Source organism: Panthera pardus, unplaced genomic scaffold, assembly GCF_024362965.1.
Source record: "Panthera pardus isolate Hobbes unplaced genomic scaffold, ASM2436296v1 HiC_scaffold_15, whole genome shotgun sequence".
Lineage (NCBI taxonomy): Eukaryota > Metazoa > Chordata > Mammalia > Carnivora > Felidae > Panthera > Panthera pardus.
Window position 1 is genome coordinate 51,168,808 of NW_026526710.1, and position 21,526 is coordinate 51,190,333.

At 38.6% G+C, this 21,526-nt stretch overlaps 1 protein-coding gene across 1 annotated transcript in view; it reads right to left on the minus strand.

Moving 5' to 3' along the window:
- LOC109276412 (uncharacterized) overlaps window positions 1–21,526 on the minus strand; it is an 87,068-nt gene that overhangs the window by 63,054 nt on the left and 2,488 nt on the right. Inside the window, exons 2-4 of the mRNA XM_053901910.1 lie at window positions 20,860–21,281; window positions 20,439–20,580; window positions 14,184–14,635 (exon numbers count right to left, since the gene is read on the minus strand). Coding sequence (XP_053757885.1) covers window positions 14,184–14,635; window positions 20,439–20,580; window positions 20,860–21,276 — 1,011 coding nt within the window. The 5' untranslated portion in view covers window positions 21,277–21,281. The remainder of the gene's footprint in view (window positions 1–14,183; window positions 14,636–20,438; window positions 20,581–20,859; window positions 21,282–21,526) is intronic.

Consider the following 21,526-nt stretch of genomic DNA (forward strand, 5'->3'; position numbering starts at 1 on the left):
GGCTTTTGTTGTGGCATATAGCTCTATGAGTTTTAACATATGTATACATTTGTGGAACTACCACCCAAATCATGATACAGAATAGTTCCATTATTCCATACAACTTCCTCAAGATGCACTCACAACTGTCCTACATCCCCAACCCAAACAACAACTAATTTATTATCCATCAAAACAGTTTTGACTTTTCCAGAGTGTAATATAAATGGACTTATAAAGTATGTCACCTTTTACATATCTTTCATTCAGCATTATGCCTTTGAAATTCATCTGTTATCACATGTCTCAGTAGTTTTTAATTGCTGAGTGTAGCTGAGTAATATTTTACTGTAGGTATTACAGTTTGCTTATCCATTCAACCATTGAAGGACTTTTGGGTTATTTCTGGATTTGGGCAATTATGAATAGAACGACTATAAATACTCATGGGTAGGCTTTTGTATGTACCTAAGTTTCTATCTCTCCAGAGTAAATATCTAGAAAAGAGACTGCTGGATCATATGGTATTATGGACTGAATGTTTGTGCCCAGCCCCAAAATTCACATGTTGAAGCCCTAACCCCCAATGTGATCGTATTTGAAGATGGGCCCTTCAGGAAGTAAATGGGTTTAGATAAGGTTATGAGGGTGGGGTACTCATAATGGGATTAGTGCACTTAAAAGAAGAAATGCAGAGAGCTTGCTTCCTCTCTCTCTCTCTCCCCACCATGTGAGGGCACTATGAGAAAGTGGTCATCTGGAAGTCAGGAAAAGAACCCTCACAGAGAACCAAATCAGCTGGCATCTTGATCTTGGACTTCCCAACCTCCAGAACTGTAAGAAATAAATTCCTGTTATTTATGCCACACAGTCTATGTTATTTTGTTATAGCAGCTGAAGCTAATACATCTGACCTTTTTCTTTTTTTAGTTTCAATAAATTGAATTTTAACTTTTTTTTTAAAAAAAGAAGCATTGAGGGGCGCCTGGGTGGCTCAGTCGGTTGAGCGGCCAACTTCAGCTCAGGTCATGATCTCGCGGTCCGTGGGTTCGAGCCCCGCGTCGGGCTCTGTGCTGACAGCTCAGAGCCTGGAGCCTGTTTCAGATTCTGTGTCTCCCCCTCTCTGACCCTCCCCTGTTCATGCTCTGTCTCTCCCTGTCTCAAAAATAAATAAAACGTTAAAAAAATTAAAAAAATAAATAAATAAAATAAAAAAGAGGCATTGAGCCAGAATCAACAATATATGACACATAAAATATGAATCTGGAAAATAAGCATTAAAAAATTATATACATAAAAATCATATACATGTATAATATGTATAATGTATTTTTTATATATGGCTTTTTCCCCCTCCCTAGAAAATCTACCTAGAGAATAATGTTGGTGACCAATATGTAAAATGTGCAACTGCAAATATGTTGACATCTATGTTTAAACATTGTAATGAGTTAAAGGAGATTAATTAGGTTAAAGGAGATTCTCTGTCCCTAGAGAGAATGTATGAGTGTTTCACATGCTCCACATATTCATCAGCACTTGGTGTTATCTTTTGTTGTTGTTTAGCCATCCTAATATGTATGTGGTCATATCTCATCATGGTTTTACTTTTTATTTATTTTTTTAAAGTAGGCTTCATGACCAGCGCTGAGCCCAAAGCAGGGCTTGAACTTATGACCATGAGATCAAGACCTGAACTGAGATCAAGAGGGGGACACTTAACTGACTGAGCCACCCTTGGATGCCGCTCATCATAGTTTTAATTTGCATTTCCCTAAAGTTTAATAATGTGTAGAAACTTTTCATTTGCTTGTTTGCCATCCATAAATACTCTTCTGTGAAGTGTCTGTTCAAGTACCCCCACTCCCAATCCACCTCTTTTAAAAAAATTTTTTTACTGATAAATTTTTGAAGTTCTATATATATTCTAGATAAAAGTCTTTTGTCTTACCACTTGCAAATCTTCTCCCAGTCTGTAGCTTGAATTTTATTCTTAATAGTATGTTTTACAGAGAAAAATGTTAATTTTGAACTTCAATTCATCCATTGTTGTCTTTCACAGGGCTTTTGGTGTCATAACTAAGAATACATAACACTAGGACATGAAGAGTCTCTCATGTTTTCTTCTAAAAAGTTTTATATTTTTATATTTAATATTAGGTACATGATTTATTGTGTATTAATTTTTGTATAATGTATGAATTATAAGTTGGGGTTTACGTGGGGAGAGGGTTTGCATATAGATGTTCAGTTATTCTATTTGATAAGAAGTTTGTTTCAATTGCCTTTGCATCTTTATAAAAAATCAATCAGCCATATTTTTGTGGGTCTATTTCCAAACTCTCTAGCCTATTATACTAATCTATGTGTCTCTTTGCTAATACTATAACCTTGATTACGATAGCTTTATCATAATTGTTAAAAATCTGGTAGCATGAATCCTCCAACTTTGTTTTTTTTTCAAAATTATTTCAGATATTTAGCACTCCATATAACTTTTAGAATTACTTGTCTATATATATCTACAAAAATATCCTACTGGAATTTTCTATCAGAATTACATTAAATCTATTGATCAACTTATGGACAACTGGCATGTTAATTATATTGAATCCATCAATCAATACATGATATCTCACCATTCGGTTTGATCTTTGATTTAAAAATTTTTTATTTTTAATTAAAGTGTAGTTGACATACAATATATTAGTTTCAGGTGTATAACATAGTGATTCAACAATTATATACATGATGAAATGCTCACTTTGATAAATGTAGTTACCATCTAGTGTCATACAAACTTATTATGATAGTGTTGACTATATTTCCTATGCTTGATCTTCTTAGATTGTATTCATCAGCACTTTGTAGATTTCAGTGTACAGATCCTTCCCATATTTTGTTCAATTTATTCCTGAGCACCAACTGCTTTTTGGAGCTATCTAAAATGATATATTAAAATATCTAGTTGTACATGGCCAATATTTATAAATATACAGCTGACCATTGACAACATGCATTTGAACTGTGTGGATCTGCTTACACGGGGATTAAAAATGAATAAATACAGCACAGTACTGTACATGTATTTTCTCTTTCCTATGATTTCCTTAATACCATTTTTTCTCTAGCTTACTTTATTATAAGAATACAGTATATAATGTATAAATTTGTGTTAGTTGACTACATTATAGGTAATTCTTCTAGTCAAAGGTAGGCTATTAGTAGTTACATTTTTGGAGAGTCAAAAATTATATATGGATTAAAAAAAATTTTTTTTATGTTTATTTAGTATTAAGAGAGAGAGAGACAGAGCATGAGCGTGGGAGGGGCAGAGAGAGGGGGAGACACAGAATCTGAAGCAGGCTCCAGGCTCTGAGCTGTCAGCACAGAGCCTGACGCAGGGCTCAAACCCACAAACCGTGAGATCATGGCCTGAGCCAAAGTCGGATGCTTAACCAACTGAGCCACCCAGGCACCCCTATATGTGGATTTTTGACTGTGCAGGTAGTTTGGTGCCCCTAACCCCACATTGTTCAAGGATCAACTGCAATTGATTTTTGAGTATTGACTTTTATCCTACAACCTTAACAAACTCCTGTATTAGTCAAGGTTCTCCAGAGAAACAGAAATAGGATCAATTTATAACATATATATAAAGAGATTTATTAGAGGAATTGGCTCATGCAGTCATGGAGGCTGAGAAGTCCCATAGTCTGCTGTCTGCAAACTGGAGAACCAGGAAAGCTGGTGATATACTTCTGTCTGGTTGCTGTACTAGAGGCAGGAGAAGATGGAAGTCTCAGTTGAAGCAAAGAGAGCAAATGTGCCCTTCCTTTGCCTTTTTAGTTCTGTTCAGACTCTCAAGGGATTGGATAATATCCACCCATAATTGGTGAGGGTGAACTCTTTCCTCAGTCTACTGACACAAATGCTAATCTCATCTAGAGATACCCTTACAGACACACTCAGAAATAATGTTTTATCAGCTATCTGGGCATCCCTTAACCCAGTAAAGTTGACACATAAATTAACCATCACAATTCTATTAGAAGCTTTTTTAATAGATTCAGTGGAATTTTCTCTGTGGATAATCATGTTATCCACAAATAGAGAAAGTTTATTTCTTAACTTCTAAACTGTATTACTCTTCTTTTTCTTGCCTTATTGCACTGACTAGGACTTCCAACACAATGCTGCATAGGAATGGAAAGAGTGGACAAACTTTCTTTGTTCCCAGTCTTAGGGGGAAAGGGATTCAGTCTTTCATAACTAAGTATGATAATGACTATGTTTTTTGTTTTGTTTTGAGACTTTATATATTTTTAGAGCAGTTTTAGGTTTACAACCACATTGAGAAAGAGGTAGAGAGGTTTTCCATATACCCCCAACCTCCACACATGCATAGCCTTCCCCATTGTCGACACCACTCACCAGAATGGTACATTTTTTTACCAAGGACGAACCTATATTGACACATCATAATCACTCAAAGTCCATGGTGTACCTTAGGGTTCACTCTTGGTATTGTACATTCTATGAGTCTGGACAAGTGTATAATGACATATCCATCATTATGATATCTATATACAGCATATTTTAACTGCCCTAAAAATCCTCTGTACTTTGCCTATTTCATCTCCCCTACACCAGCAACTACTGATCTTTTTGTCTCCATAGTTTTGTCTTTTCCAGAAAGTCCACTATATAGTGGAATCATATATATGTAATCTTTACAGATGGACTTCTTTTATTTAGTCATATGCACTTAAGGTTTCACCATGTGTCTTCATGGCTTGAGAGCTCATTTATTTTTAGCACTGAATAATATTCCATTGTCTGGGTGTACCACAGTTTATGCATCCATTCACCTACTGAAGGGACACCTTGGTTGCTTCCAAGTTTTGGCAATTATGAATAAAGCTGCTACAAACATCCATGTGCAGGTTTTTGTGTGGACATACATTTTCAACCTCTTTGGATAAATACTGAGGAGCATGATTGCTGAATCATATGGTGAGAGTATGTTTGGTTTTGTAAGAAACTGCCCATATGCCTTCCAAAGTATCTGTACCATTTTGCGTTCCCACCAACGACTGAGTTCCTGTTGCTCCATACCTTCACCAGCATGTGGTATTGTTGGTGTTTCACATTTTGGCCATTCTAGTTGGTGTGTGGTGAACTCTAGGTTTTTAACAGATGTGCTTTATCAGTCTGGGGAAATTACCTTCTATTTGTAACATAAATGGATGCTGAATTTTCTCAAATACTTCTTCTGCATCAACTGATATGACAATGTGGTTTTTCTTTTTGAAATTTACTAATCTGGTGGATTACTTTAATTTTTGAATACAGGGTCAACCAGATAGTCCTGGGGTAAATCCCACTCATTCCAGGTGTTTTATTGTTTTTATACATTGCTGAATTCAATTTGATAACATATGTTGAGGATTTTTGTGCCCACGTTCATTAAGGATTTTGTTTTTCAATCTGTTATTCTCCCTGTTGTTTACATTGGGTAATTTCTGCTGGTCTATTTCATCTGTCAGTTGCATTCTTCCGCTGACCTCATCCAGTGAATATTTTGGTTGTCGTATTTTTTCAGCTGTGAAATTTCCATTTGGGTCTTCTTTATATCTTTGATTTCTTTCCTGATGTTTTCTATCTCTCCATTCATTCATTGTTTCTTCTTAAGCATGGTTATAACAACTAATTTAAAGTCTTTTTCTGACAATTGTAACATGTGTGTCATTTAGACAGTGGCATTTGATTTTCTTTTTCCTTGAAAATTGAGATATTCCTGGTTCTTCCTATGCCTAATAATTTTGCATTATATCCTGCACATTTTGATACTATGTTATCAGATTCTGGATATCTTTTAAACCCTAAACAGAAAGTTGATTTGTTTTAGCAGGCAGTTGCCTTAGGTAGAGTCAGGCCCCAAGTTCTGTGAGGACTGCCGTTCCAAAGTCAGTTCAGTTTTCAGACATTTCCAGTCCTTTGTGCATGCTCCCCAGTGGCCGGTCTGGATCTGGGAAAGTAGTCTACCCTGGAGCTCAGTTCTCGGTGCTCTGCTATTGAGGGTCAGATCCATGCATGTGTAGTTTAGAGGCAAGTAGAGGTGTTCATCCATTACTTTTGGGGACTACACTTGATCTCTCTCCTCTTTGCAATAAACTCAACATTTCCTAGCTCCCTGAAGCCTCCCTTCATAGTCTTCCAGCTACAAAGCTAGGGTTTTCTGTTTCCTTGCTCTGCTATTTACTTCTTTCAATTGTATCTGCATCCTGGTTCAAGCAATGATAGGAAACAGAGAGAAAAAAAGCCATTGGGATTGGCACCATACTCTTGGAACCAAAGCTCCTCAGGTCAGAGAGAAGGGCTCCCCTCCCTCTGAGTTTAAGATGACTTCCCTGTGACCCCTGTCCTTGCTGTGTTGCTGCTGCCGCCATTGTCATAGTATTGCCTGGAAGGCTACGATAGGAGAGAAGTCAAATGAAGAAAAAGAGATATGGGTTTCCCCCATTGTTTCTGACCTTAGGAGCCCCTTTCTTTGGCAAGACACAGAGCACTTCTCTTAGAGTTCTTCCTGTTCTCTCTCTGTGTGCACTTCTGGGTTTCAGGCTGCCTTTGAGTCTAGGCTGGGAGATACCAAAGTGAAATAAGGGTAAATTCAGTGCAGTTCAGGGGAACTTCAGATTCTCATCTTCTTCCCCAATCTGCTTGCTGTTATTTACTTTGAGGAGTCCTCAGGGAGCAGCTGCTTCATGCATTCTGTCCCAGATTCTGTGGGAACCTCTCTGTGGAGAGAGAGACAGAGTGGAATGTGCTTTCTCTACCTTCTTTAGAACTGAGCTTCTATTCTTATTTTTTATCATTTTGTGCCTTCTACTTATTTGGCTTTAAATTCCTATATTTTTTCCCCTAGATTCTTAAGGTAGATAATTAGGTCACTGAATTTAAACCTTTCTTATATTCTTTTTATTTTTTAATTTTTAATTTTTTTTTATTTGAGAGAGAGAGAGAGAGTACACAAGTTGGGGTGAGGGGCAGAGGGAGAGGGAGAATCTTAAGCAGGCTCCATGCTAAGCATGGATGCAGGGCTTGATCCTACAACCACAACCCTGGGATCATGACCTGAGCCCAAATCAAGAGTGAGCCGCTCAGCTGACTGAACCACCCAGGTGCCCCTTAAACCTTGATTGTTTTCTAATGTAAGTATTTAAAGGAATGGTACCTCAGGACTTGAGTCCTGTTTCTAGGTAGTTTTCCTAGATCCTTCCTCTATGTGTCGGCTTCATCTGCCAGCTATAGCAGCAATGCCTGCCATCATAGCCACAACAGCATCTGGATATAGAAAGGTATCATCTCTTTTATATGTCTCTCTTTTTGAGAAAGCAAACTTTTCTGGAAACCATAAAACAGGTTTCCCCTAGCGTCTCATTGACCCAGATTAGGTGATATGCCCATTTCTAAATCAGAATTACTTGCAGGTAGAATAGGATTACCATGACTGACTTAGATTAATAATTTGGGGTTGAATGAATATTGAGAAGTCAAACTGTATGATCACTTAGGTGACAAGACTGCTAATAGGTGATGAATAAAAGCAAAGTTTAATGGATTAATCCAGTTCTAATGCAACCTACTGACCTGTCCAAATGGAGATATTCTACTTAGAATCCTGACAACTCCTTCTGCCATGTACTAGAGTCAGCCAAGTTGCATAGGAAAAGATAGCAGATGTTTACCTGCTGATCATTAGCTCAGACACTGGAGTTCCATGTGTTATATAAGCTGCCAACCAATGTCATTCTAGCCTTTAAATAAAAATAATCCTTCAGTTGTAGACAAACTAGTTAATCTGAGCTAAATTCAAATTCAAGTAAGATTAAGAGACCCAAATGAGATACATACATTAGGTAAAACTTCAGGAATCAACAATTAATTTTGCATATAGCTTTATACAAGGAAATACTTTGAATTCAAGATGGAAATTACAACTAATTTTAATATTATTTACTAGCTATCCAAGATTTGTCTATATGGTCCATCCAAATCTTCTTGTAAGGCTGCTAGTGTAGTCTCATCCTTGCCTGTCCTCAACGTTAGTGGAAAAGAGAACATTATTTGGGCTTACATTCAGTCGTCCTTTCACCAAACACTTGTCTGGATTTTATCTCCCAGGTCCTCCGCCTTTCAACAACATTCATTCCATAGGGTTTTTACTTCTACTTTTGCTAGAATATGAACTTTATTAGGGCAGGAATTATATAAAAGTAATCTCCTCTTTGTTTCCCCCAATGCTTTTTTTTTTTAAATTGTGGTAAAATATACATAAAATTTACCATTTTAACCATTTTTAAGTGTACAATTCAGTAGCATTAAATACATTCATAATGTCATATAACAATCATACTACCCATTTCCAGAACTTTTTAATCAACTCACACAGAAATTCTGTACTATTAAACAACTCCTCATCCTCTTCCCCCAACACTGATAACCACTAGTCTATTTTGTCTCTATAAATTTGCCTGTTCTACACACCTCATATAAATGGAATCATACAATATTTCTTTTTTTGTGTTTGGTTTCCTTCACTTAGCATAAAAGGTTTTCAAGTTTCATCCATGTTGTAGCATTATCAAAGTTTCGTTGCTTTTTAAGGCTGAAAAATATCCATTATATACATATATCTCTCACATTTTGCTTTTCCATTGATCAATTAATGAACACTTGGTTATTTCCACCTTTTGGCTACTGTAATACTGCTATGATCGGGGTGTTCAAGTATCTGTCTGAGTCCCTGCTTTCAGTTCTTCTGGATATATACCTAGGAGTGGAATTGCTCGATCATATGGTTATTCTATGTTCAGCTTTCTGAAGAGCTATAAAACTGTTTTCCACAGTGACTACACCATTTCACATTCCCATCAGCAATGCACAAGTGTTCTGATTTCTCCACATCCTTGCCAACATTTGTTACTTTTTGTATTTTTAATCAAAGCCACCTAAATGGGTATGAGGGGATATCTCATTGTAGTTTTCATTTGCATTTCCCTAATGATTAGTGGTGTTGAACATCTTTTCCTGTACTTATTGGCCATTTGTGTATCTTCTTTGGAGAAATATCTATTCGTGTCCTTTGCCCATTTTTGAAATGGATTGTTTGGGATTTTTGTTGTTGTTGTTGAGTTGCAGGGGTTCTTTATATATTCTGGATATTGATCCCTTATCAGATATAATTTGCAAATGTTTTCATTCTACAAGTAATTAAGTGCCTGTTATGGGTCAGGTACTGTGCCAGATGCCTCTGGAACACCAGTGAATGAGTCAGTTCATTCTTTCAAGAAACATAAAATAGCAGAGTCAACACAGAAGCAGATATAAGTGTCCGTTTGGTGGGGTAAAAAGTTATCACAATTCTTCTCAAATATGCAAAGGAAAATGGAGCTAATTTCTTATAACTGATGTTTTTACTTCTTGAATCTCCACCCCATTGGGTGGGTGGTGGTGGTAGTGGAAGGATTTAATTATTCATTTCATTTTAAGTTCAACTCCCTAACATGGCTATTCCTTGCTCTGCCCTTTTCTGCCATCTGGATACCTGGGAAGGGGTTTCACTCACACTAGGTGAGGTAGTGCTATAGATTAGGTCTCAGTTGGGCTTGCTGTCCTTTTCTAGTCTCCAGTCTTCACAGTTGGTCTGCTGTTGTGCTTGCTCATCAAATTTATAGCAACCAATGATCTGTTCTTTTGACTAGGTGGGAAGCCAGTATCCCTTCCTTTGTGATTTGTCCCCACATCAGTTTTAACCACCCTGTAAGGTATGGCTGAGACTCCCAGCTGATTCTGGGCCCACTGGGTCCTGCAGCTCTTAGCTATAAGATCCACAAAGTTTGTGCAACAGTCCCAACTCTCCAGGTGGTGCAATCAGCTCTTTTCCAAGGTCCCCATTGGGCATGGAGATGTTAGCTGGTAGAGGCCCTTTGCCTAGCACTACAATGCCATTTTTACAATAGTTCAGTGTTGGAAAATAGGAAGTCTCTTCAGCAGTTGCTTTTCCAATGCAATCAATAGGAAGGGGGTGCAGTCCTCTCCCCTTTCAATCCCCTCTGGCATTTCTGCAGGGATTGGCTGCAGAGATGAAGGGACACCTGTGTCTGATCTCTTTGCCTCATCATTACCAGGGGCAAGAGGGCTTTTCATTTATCTCATGTCTTCTTTCTTCCCAAAGTATCATTCCTCCTCCTCCTCTTCTTTGGGACCATATTTGCAGCTTGATATTTTAAAAAATATTTTGGGTAATAAATACCAGTAAGAACAGACTGCTATGTAACAAATAGAAGGGTGTGGTAGTGGTCCCCAGCCTACTCTCAGAGTGTTAGGGTAGGCTTCCTGGAAGAAGCCTAAGGTAAAATCTGAATACATAGGAGTTAAGTGCAGCAGATGTTAAGAGTTCAAAAGGAGCACATGCAAAGGCTGGAGGCAGGAGAACTTCTGAAAATTCAGAATATCTTTGGCATAGAGTATGAAGGCAATAGCAAGAGATAAAACTGAAGAGGTAAGCTGTGGTCAGATCATGAAGAGTCTCAAAAACTTTTAGGAGCTAACTGTATATTAAAAGCAATGGGAAGCGTATGTTTTGAGCAAGGAAGTGACATGATCAAGCATATGTTTTTGAAAGATCATTTTGGTTGAAAGAAATGGAAGCATATGAAGTCAAAGCTAAGTCACTTTTCTCCCCCTCACTCAGGGATTAGCTACCATCTCAAATTTTGTGGATGTACCAGAAAAGTATAGAGTTGGAGGGTCAGTCACATCACCATCTTTAAATATTGAAGAGATGCATTCTCAAGGAAGGCAAAGGATGAAGAAATAGAAGAGGGGATAGGTAATTACTAACGGCAGCCAAGGTCCTTCAGAGGTGAGAAGGAATGACGAGGGGCCAGCGAGACCCCTCTTTCATTCTGAAGATGGGAAATGATGGGCGAAGTGTAGATAGGTTGGCAAATTTGATGGCAGGGAGTTTTTTTAAGTTATTTTTCCCCCCTGTAATGCAGGAGGCAAAATCATAGCCATCTGCCCATGAAGAGGTGGCCAAGGAGTATAGTAAACATTGTTGGCTGACCCATTGTCATTCCCAATCCCCACCTGTCCTGCTGCTTCCCCTCTAGAGATTGAAAACCCATGCTTTCTGAAACACATTTGCAAAAAGGAAACATAGCAGAATTTTGCTGGGGATTCTTGGAAAGCTTTTACTTTTCCTAGTAAAGGAGATGGTCATTGCTGGAGCTCCACTTCCTTTTTCTTCCTGACTTGATCCTGGATGTTATTCCTGAAGCTCTCTTGCCTGATAAAATAAACATGAGGGAATGACCAAAGGGCAGAGACCACATCCAGACCAGTTGTTGTTCAGTTGCTGATTGACAGCCAGCATCAACTAACCTCCAGCTTTCTGGTTACAAAACCTTATTTGTTTAAACCATCAAAGGTGGATTTTGCATCCAGAATCATTCCTGATACAGGCAAGTTTAAGGACAATGATAAACGTGTGATCTGGTTTCATGTAAAGAGAGAACATAGGCTTATAGCTAACATTAAAGGCCAAGATGAAGTTAAATTCTTAAAAATACCGATTTCATTTGGGAGTATTCAACATCTGTGGGAATTAATCTAATAGGGGTGCTAATATCGTGCTAATTTTAAAAATCAAGGTTAGCCGAAATCATATTAATTCTCCATTTAAATAAACTAGCCCCTTCCACTCATTAGGTGACTTTTTAAAAAAATGTTTTTAATGTTTATTTATATCTGAAGAAGAGAGATACAGAGCATGAGTGGGGTGGGGCAGAGAGGGAGACACAGAATCCAAAGCAGGCTCCAGGCTCCAAGCTGTCAGCACAGAGCCAGACACGGGGCTTGAACTCAAAAACCCTGAGATCATGACCTGAGCCAAAGTCAGACACCCAACCGACTGAGCCACCCAGGCACCCCTAAGTAAGTGACTTTTATAAGTGCAAGATCACTCAGTACACAGCAACAGTCTTAAAAGTTTCGTCATGAACTTAGATGATATGACTCATACCACCTTCTTGTGGAGAAATTCAGATTACTCACAATGCAGGGAATACAACCTTTTAAGGTTCATGGCAGCACCAAGTGAAGACAACTTCCCTCAGAACACTTGATTAAGATTCTGTCATTTTATTCACATAGTAACAACAAACTCTTTCAATAATTAAGCAATAATTCACAATACATATTTCTGAGGCATTTGCTGCTTTAATAGATGGCTTGTTCCTTTCTTTAATTATGAACAGAATGAGCCCAAATAAAGACTCCTACACTTTTAATAACTGAAAATATACAAAACCCTATATTCCTATTAACTACAGCTACAAAGTATAATCACTATCAGAAAATTCTGTAATTACAATTTATATTCACCTCTCTCCTTACCAATCTTATGTTATTAATATTCTAAGTAGAGCATAGTAATCCCATATTTGGGTCTGGAGTTACTCTAAGCACTATATATGGTTGGATTTTCTGATAATGCAATGTTTATACTTCACAAGAAACCCGCTCAGACAAAGAAGTTTACTATGAGTCCCCTCTTCCCTTCTCCTGAAGACTTTCATTTCTGATGTTTGCTTTGCATATTGGGTAACTGTGGCACCACAAAAAACATTATAATGCATGTATTCTTGTAATAGTTTTATCAAGAATCTCTAGAAAAGGGAACGTTATGTTGTACACTGTCAGAATAATTTTAATAACATACAAGTCAGTCATTTTATTTTTAAACAAGAAATCTAATTGATTTAACTATGGGTAAAACTCAGTGGACTCTTAAATTTTTTTTTTTAACGTTTTATTTTATTTTTGAGACAGAGAGAGACAGAGCATGAATGGGGGAGGGTCAGAGAGAGAGGGAGACACAGAATCTGAAGCAGGCTCCAGGCTCTGAGCCGTCAGCCCAGAGCCCGACGCGGGGCTCGAACTCACGGACTGTGAGGTCGTGACCTGAGCTGAAGTCGGACGCTTAACCAACTGAGCCACCCAGGCGCCCCTCAGTGGACTCTTTAAATTGAAATTTGGTAATGTCTTCTTTTGTACCGGAGCATCAAAACCCAGGGTCTCATGTCCTGACAACCGGTCTACAAACAAGCCTTACTAAGCATGCATAAGACCCTGAAAAGGTTGTCTTGTGATGCCTGAAACATATTCACAGCTGATTTATGCCAGAAAGGGGGCCATGAAGAACATGAAGGATAGTGGTTAGTTGTTAAGGGTTTCCTTTTCCTTTTCCATGTAAGCTGTGGTACTTCTCCATCACACGCCACACTTGCTAATATTTGTATTGTATCAGTCTTAATGGGACAGTATTTTCATCTCCCTTTTTTCATTTTAAGATGACCATGAACCTTATATGAGCACCCACAGATACCCCTATTTATTAGTAGAATGTTCCTTATGTAGAATGTTCCTAAGACATGTAGAGCCATCTTAATGTTTTCACGGGTTTATTTCCAAATTACATTGTAAAGGAAATTATTTATTTCCTACATAGGAAACTACTTGGTATCATCAATAGTATATAGGCTTTTGTGAATTTCCATAAGAGATTAAGTGCCTTTACTCATCTGCCTCCTAACAATGAACCTGGACATTTCAGCCTAGGTCTGAAGGTATCAATTCTTTTGAGTTTCCTCAATCCTATTCTCGTATTTTGAATCTGGTAAGAGAACAAATGGTAAAAAATTTTAAAATGCTCTAATCTTTGGTCTGAGAACTCCAATGCTCAAGTTATGGAATAGAAGAAAACACTTATCTTGATACTGATTCCTTCTCAACAGGGAAAATATGTTTGTCTAAAAAGAAATATACTAGTTTATTACTTGTGTTAGTAATGGAAATAGAATATGTTTGGGAATATCTTTTCAAGCAAGAGCTGCCCTGGGGATGGAAATTTGAATTCAGCTTTAGAATCTCAAACATCTGGATTGACATTGCTTTCTGATAAGCAGAAAAGCAAACAATGTTGATAGAAGATATTCTACATTCTCTCCTGTAGCTCTTATGACTTTTGAAAGCAAACCAGTGCCCACTAAAAACTACTGAAATTCTAAAAGAGTGTGTGTGCTTTCTGTCTTATCCTGCTGACAAAGCTCTGAGCAAATGCTTTGATTCCCTTACAACACTGATGGGACTTTTTCTTTAGTGTGTCTTTTCCTATGTCTGAGAAGATTTGAGCTCTGACTAAAGGCTTTCCCACATTCATGACACTTGTAGGGTTTTTCCCCAGTGTGAGTTCTTCGATGCTGAATCAGGACTGCACTTCGGCTGAAAGCCTTCGCACACACATCACATGCATAAGGTTTCTCTCCACTGTGGATTCTATGATGTAGGATAAGGGCTGAGCTCTGACTGAAGACTTTGCCACATTCATCACACTTATGTTGTTTTTTTCCAGAAGGGTTTCTCTGTTTTCTTTCAAACCCATTATCTTGTTCACAAGCTCTTCTATACGTGAAACTCTGGGAAGCATTCATATGAAGGGTGTCAGAAATATTGTAAGGCAGTTCTATGGTTGGAGGAGTCTTTTGCCTCGAAGCTGAATTCACATTGATAGTTTTGCTCTCTTTAGCTGAAATAATATAGAGAAAAGCAATTTCACTCGTTCTCTGTTCAGAAAGAAAGGTAAATTGAATGATCCAAATGAAATATGTATGGATTATTTATTAGCCAGCATGTTTGTAAAATAGCATCACAGTGTGGAAGATGAGGATGCTAAGACAGAACACATTGAGAACATCATAAAGCAAGAGGGAAAGCTTTACATACTGAGGAGACAGTCAACTATCAAGATGAAAAGCACCATGCAAAAAGTAGAATGGTGAGTAGAGGTAAAAAGATATATCAGAGACTGAAGAAAATCTGGAAGAAAAGAGACTACAAGATAAGGAATAATGGGAGAAGCAGAGAAACAAGCAGAAGAGGAGACAAATGTGGCAGTGGGTAGTAATAGACAAGACTTAGTGCAAGGGTCAACAGAGAAAAGTTTAATAATGAGGAATGGAATGAGGAAAGCCAACGGTCAAAAATGAATACAGAAAATAAGCTCAAAAAATAAAAATTAGGGGGAAAAGGGGGGAGAATTACAGACTGAGATAACAGACACCTCAAACAAATCAAGGGTAGCACAAAGCACCCATTTATGAAAAACCTCTACTCTTGTATGTATTTTATAGTACTAGTTGAATGGCATTATTACTGGTTTAAATAGAAATCATTTTGTAAATGGTAAGGACTGTCTCAAATTCACTTCTGATACCTCAAACTCTAAAGTGACCTCAATGTCAAAATCCAAGGATGTCCACTCTTGTCACCTTCAGTTAACACAGTACTGGAAGTCCTAACCACAGCAATTAGACAACATAAAGTAATACAAGGCATCCAAATTGGTAAGGAAGTAAAACTCTTACTATATGCAGATGACATGATACTATATCCAGAAAACTCTAAAGACTCCACCAAAAAACTACTAGAAGTGGTAAATTGAGTAATGTTGCAGGATACAAAATCAATGTACAGAAAGCAAAAAACGAAATTAAGAAAACAATCCCACTTACAATTGCACCAAAAACAATAAAATATCTAAAAATAAACTTAAAGAGGTGAAAGACCTATCCTCTGAAAACTATAAAACATTTGATGAAAGAAATTCAAGATTATGCAAAGAACTGGAAAGATACTCAGTGATCATGGGTTGGAAGAACAAATATTTTTAAAATGTCTATACTACCTAAAGCGATCTACAGATTTAATGCAATCCCTATGAAAATACCAACAGAACTAGAACAAATAATTCTAAAATTTGTATGGAACCATGAAAGACCTTTAATAGCCAGAACAATCTTGAAAAACAAAACAAAACAAAACAAAACAAAACTGGAGGTATCACAATTCCAAAGTTCAAGTTATATTACCAAGTGACAGGAAAACAGTATGGTACTGGCATAAAGGAATGAAGCTGGACCACTTTATTACACCACACACAAAAATAAATTTGAATTCGATTAAAGACCTAAGTGTGAGACCCACAACCATAAAATTTTGAAGAGAACAAAGGCAGTAATCTGACATCAGCGATAGCAACATTTTTCTAGAAATATCTCCTGAAGCAAGGGAAATAAAAGCAAAAATAAACTCTTGAGGCTACATCAAAATGAAAAGTTTCTGCACAGCAAAGGAAACAATCAACAAAACTAAAAGACAACCTACTGAATGGGGGACAATACTTGCAAATGACATACCCAATAAAGGGTTAGTATCCAAAATATATAACAAACTGATTCAACTCAATACCCAAAAAACAAATAATCCAATTGAAAAATTGTCTTTTGCCCAGAAGACATAAACAGACATTTCTCCAAAGAAGATATACAGATGGCCAACACACATGTGAAAAGATGCTTAACATCACTCATCATCAGGGAGATGCAAATCAAAACTACAATGAGGTATCTCACCTCACACCTGCCAGAATGGCTAAAATCAAAAACACAAGAAACAAGTGTTGGTGAAGATGTAGAGACAAAGAAACCCTCTTGCACTGTTGGTGGGAATGCAAATTGGTTCAGCCACTGTAGAAAATAGTATGGAGGTTCCTTAAAAAGTTAAAAGTAGAACTAGCCTATTATCCAGCAAATGTACTAGTGAGTATGTACTCAGAGAATACAAAAACACTAATTCAAAGGATACATGCACCCCTATGTTTAAAGTAGCATTATTTACAATAGCCCAAGTATCCATCAATAGATGAGTGGATAAAGAAGATGTATACACACACACACACACACACACACACACACAATAAAATTATTCAGCCAAAAAAGAATGAAATTTTCCCATTTGCAACAACATGGATGGAGCTAGACAGTATAATATAAAGCGAAATAAGTCAGTCAGAGAAAGACATGATTTCACTCACATGTGGAATTAAAAACAAAACAAATTAGCAGGGTGGGGGGGGGGAGAGAGGGGGGGAGAGAGAGAGAGAGAGAGAGAGAGAGAGAGAGACAAACCAAGAAACAAACTCTTAACTATAGAGAACTATAGAGAACTTACCAGAGGGGAGGAGGGTGGGGGAATGGGAGAAAAAGGGGATGGGGATTAAGGAGTACACTTATCATGATGAAAGATAAATAAAAAACAAAACAAAAAATGTAGAAAAGGCCTCTGTGAGGACATTCGGAGGTAGAACATAGTCCTTGCCAACTCTGAGATCCTAAAACCTGGCTTTAAGGCTAATTAATTTTGTAGTCACTGCCACAAAAAGCTGCTGAAGCAGGGATGGTTCCCTCTTGATCCTGATGGAGTGTGAACAGACTTTCATTTTTCTCTTAGTTAAGCCAACACAACTGCTAGACTGGAGGTGTTAAGTCCCCGGCACAAGCCTCTTGGGAGCGGGGTACTTATCCAGTAAGAGAAATATTTTCTAAATCTCTATATTTCTGTATTTTATTTTTCCTATATTTTCTTATTAAAATTCTCTTGGAAAAACTCTAACCTTACTTAGCTGATCAAACCCCATAGAATAAGGAAGCCGTGCTGGGGGGAGAAGGGGAGATACTCCCAGTTGGGGTTTCCCTTTTCATTTCTGACTCCCATTTTATCCAGCATGATCATCTAGAAGGAAGGTCTCTGCTTAGATGTCACTCATCAAAGAGGGCTTCTCCACCACTTTATTTAATAAGACTCTGTCCCCACTTTATTTGATAATACTTATCCCCCTCATTTTGCTTTGGTTTTTCTTTCCATAGCACTTATTTTTTTAGTATCTGCAATGGAAAAGCTATGCTAGCCATTTTGAAGCACTTTTGTAAAAGGTGATGCAAAGAATTCCTCTCAAAGCTAGAGCAAACAATCCTAAAATTTATATGGAACCACAAAAGACCCCAATAGCCAAAGTAGTGTTGAAAAAGAAAACCAAAGCGGGAGGCATCACGATCCCGGACGTTAGCCTCTACTACAAAGCTATAATCATCAAGACAGTGTGGTATTGGCACAAAAACGAACACATAGACTACTGGAATAGAATAGAGAACTCAGAGATGGACCCACAAATGTATGGCCAACTAATCTTTGACAAAGCAGGAAAGAGTATCCAATGGAAAAAAAGACAGTCTGTTTAACAAATGGTGCTGGGAGAACTGGACAGCAACATAAAGAAGGATGAAACTGGACCACCTTCTTACACCACACACAAAAATAAACTCAAAATGGATTAAAGACCTAAATGTGAGTCAGGAAACCATCAAGACCCTAGAGGAGAAAACAGGCAACAACCTCTTTGACCTCAGCCACAGCAACTTCTTACTTGACACGTTTCTGAAGGCAAGGGAAATAAAAGCAAAAATGAACTACTGGGACCTCAACAAGATAAAATGCTTCTGCACTGCAAAGGAAACAATCAACAAAACTAAAAGGCAACCAACAGAATGGAAGAAGATATTTGCAAATGACATATCGAATAAAGGGTTAGTATCCAAAATCTAGAAAGAACTTACCGAAACCAACACATGAAAAACAAATAACCCAGTGAAGAAATGGGAAGAAGACATGAACAGACACTTTTCCAAAGAAGACATCCAGATGGCTAACAGACACATGAAAAGATGCTCAACATCACTCGTCAGAGGAAAACAAATCAAAACCACATTGAGATATTACCTCACACTGGTGAGAGTGACTAAAATTAACAACTCAAGAAACAAAAGATGTTGGTGAGGATGTGGAGAAATGGGAACCCTCTTGCACTGTTGGTGGAAATGTAAACTGGTGCAGCCACTCTGGAAAACAGTGTGGAGGTTCCTCAAAAAATTAAAAATAAAACTACCCTATGACCCAGCAATAGCACGACTAAGAATTATCCGAAGGAAAAAAAAAATAAAAATAAAAATAAAAATAAACAATTATCCAAAGGATACAGCAGTGCTGATTCATAGGGGCACATGTACCCCAATGTTTACAGCAGCACTTTCAACAATAGCCAAATTATGGAAATAACCCAAATGTCCATCAACTGATGAATGGATGAAGAAGATGTGGCTTATATATACAGTGGAATACTACTTGGCAATGAGAAAGAATGAAACCCTGCCATTTGCAGCAACGGGGATGGAACTGGAGGGTATTACGCTAAATGAAATAAGTCAGTCAGAAAGACGATATCTTATATTTTCACTCATGTGGAACTTGAGAAACTTAACAGAAGACCATGGGAGAAGGGAAGGGGAAAAACAGTTTCAAACAGAGAGGGAGGCAAACCCATTAAGAGACTCTTAAATACAAAGAACAAACGGAGGATTGATGGGGGGGGGGCAGGGGGAAAGGGGAAATGGGTGATGGCTTTAAGGAAGGCACTTGTTGGGATGAGCACTGGGTGTTGTATGTAAGTGATGAATCGCAGGAATCAACCTCCAAAACCAAGAGCACACTGTATACACTGTACGTTAGCTAACTTGAAAACAAATTATATTAAAAAAAATAATAAAATAAATAGAAAATTACTTCTGTTAACAAATACCAAAAAAAAAAAAAAGTGATGCAAGGAGCAACAGAGGCCAGTTTAGCATGTGAGGGAGAGAAAAATATTCAAATTCGAGTCACCACAGGAGGGCAAAGTCATCTTAGCAGCAATATGGCAATTATAGTACTAGACGTCACCAGTAACCAAACAAGAAGAAACAGAATATGATGAGGTAGACTGTGACTTTATGGTCCCTCAGAAGGGCCCTTAGGAGCTGCCTGAAGGTAAAACATCTGAGAACAAGGCCAGGTTGGTGCCCTGTGGACCAACAGTGTTTGCTCCTGCTTCAGTTAGAGTAGCTGTGTTTTCATCTGTTTTACACGCTGGAACTCCATGTAAAATTTCATTTGAGAAAAGGGTCATGCTTCTTTTTCTTTTTAATGTTTATGAGGTGGGAAAGAGAGGGATGGAGAGAGAGACAGAGAGCACGTGGGGGAGGAGCAGAGAGAGAGAGGGACAGAGGATCCAAAGCGGGCTCTGCGCTGACAGCAACAAGCCTGATGGGGAGCTCGAACTCACAATTGTGAGATTATGACCTGAGCCAAAGTCAGATGCTCAACCAACTGAGCCACCCAGGAGCCCCAAAAAGGGTCATGATTCTTAAAGAAAGGTTTGAAAATCCCATGGAGATGATGTCAAGGATTTAAAAATCTAAAAGATATTACAAGACTCTATGAGTAAGAAACAAGAACAAAATACTGAGAGTGATCATTAGCACAACATATAATGGAAGTTCCCACGTGAAGAAGAGGCAGGAGGGGAGATCTGAGACCTCTTACAGAGAGCAGCTGAGATGTGTGTGGGCAGGTGAGAGGCCACCTTTTCCTCCCACCATAAACTGAATCCTGCCCCTCACCTTTTTGTCTTGAGTGAAACTCCCGTGATGTTAATGGCAGCTGCTTCTTAATGGGCTTGATCTGGCTATTTGGTGATTCCCGATGAATTTCCCAAGGTGTCAACTTCTCTGCAAGCATGTCCTCATTTTGTCCAAAAAACACCTGAAAGCAGTTAGGCATACCTGAGGCTGAAGAAGAGACCCACGTTGGGACTTTGAAATAAAATAGCAGAGAAAAAACTATGTAGAAATATCCTGGGATGCAGGAAAAGGGAGGAAGAAAGCACAGCCGTGTTCAGTTTTCTGGCACAGCTGGGAGTACATTCACCACCCAACATGTTTAGCGTGTTCCGTGGGAGTACAATTTGAGAGCTCTACCCCAATAATGGCCCAGAGCTTCTAACCCAGCCTGGTTGCCCATCCATGCCTGATGCCTTTTTACCTGCTCAGTTGGCCCGTCAAGTTCTTTCTCCAGCTCCTCCAGCATAGTCACAGCTTGCTCTCCGTTCTCGGGCCGGTGCTCTCGCAGCCAGGCCTGCAGCTCCTCAGGCAGGATGGCCAGGAACTGCTCCAGCACCAGCAGCTCCAGGATCTGCTCCTTGGAGTTCACCTCGGGCCTCAGCCACTGATGGCAAAGCTCCCGGAGCCGGTTCAGAGCCTCCCGGGGCCCAGGCGACTCCTGGTAGCCAAAGTGCCTGAACCGCTGGTGGAAGGTCTCTGGGCTGCAGGAGGTGCTCCAGGGGAGGCTGGGGTCCAGATCACAGATCTGCTCTTCCTCTTCCATCTTCACTATCACAATGCTGTCAGACTCCTCTGAAGGTTGTGGATGGAGTGAGGACTTTCTCAATTTTGCAGACATTTGGACTGGAAATAAATAAGTAGGCTTTAATCTTCAGGGAGGTGAGCTTTCCTTAAGGACACTCCTTAAATACGATTAAACAAACAGGTGGAAACAAGACACAGACACGTTTCTTAGAAATACAATACTGGGGGCACCAGCCTCAGTAGGTTAAGCCTCTGATTCTTGATTTCAGCTTAGGTCATGATTTCAGGTTCGGTTTGTGAGATCAAGGCCTGCAGAGTTGGCTTGGGATTCCCTCTCTCCCTCC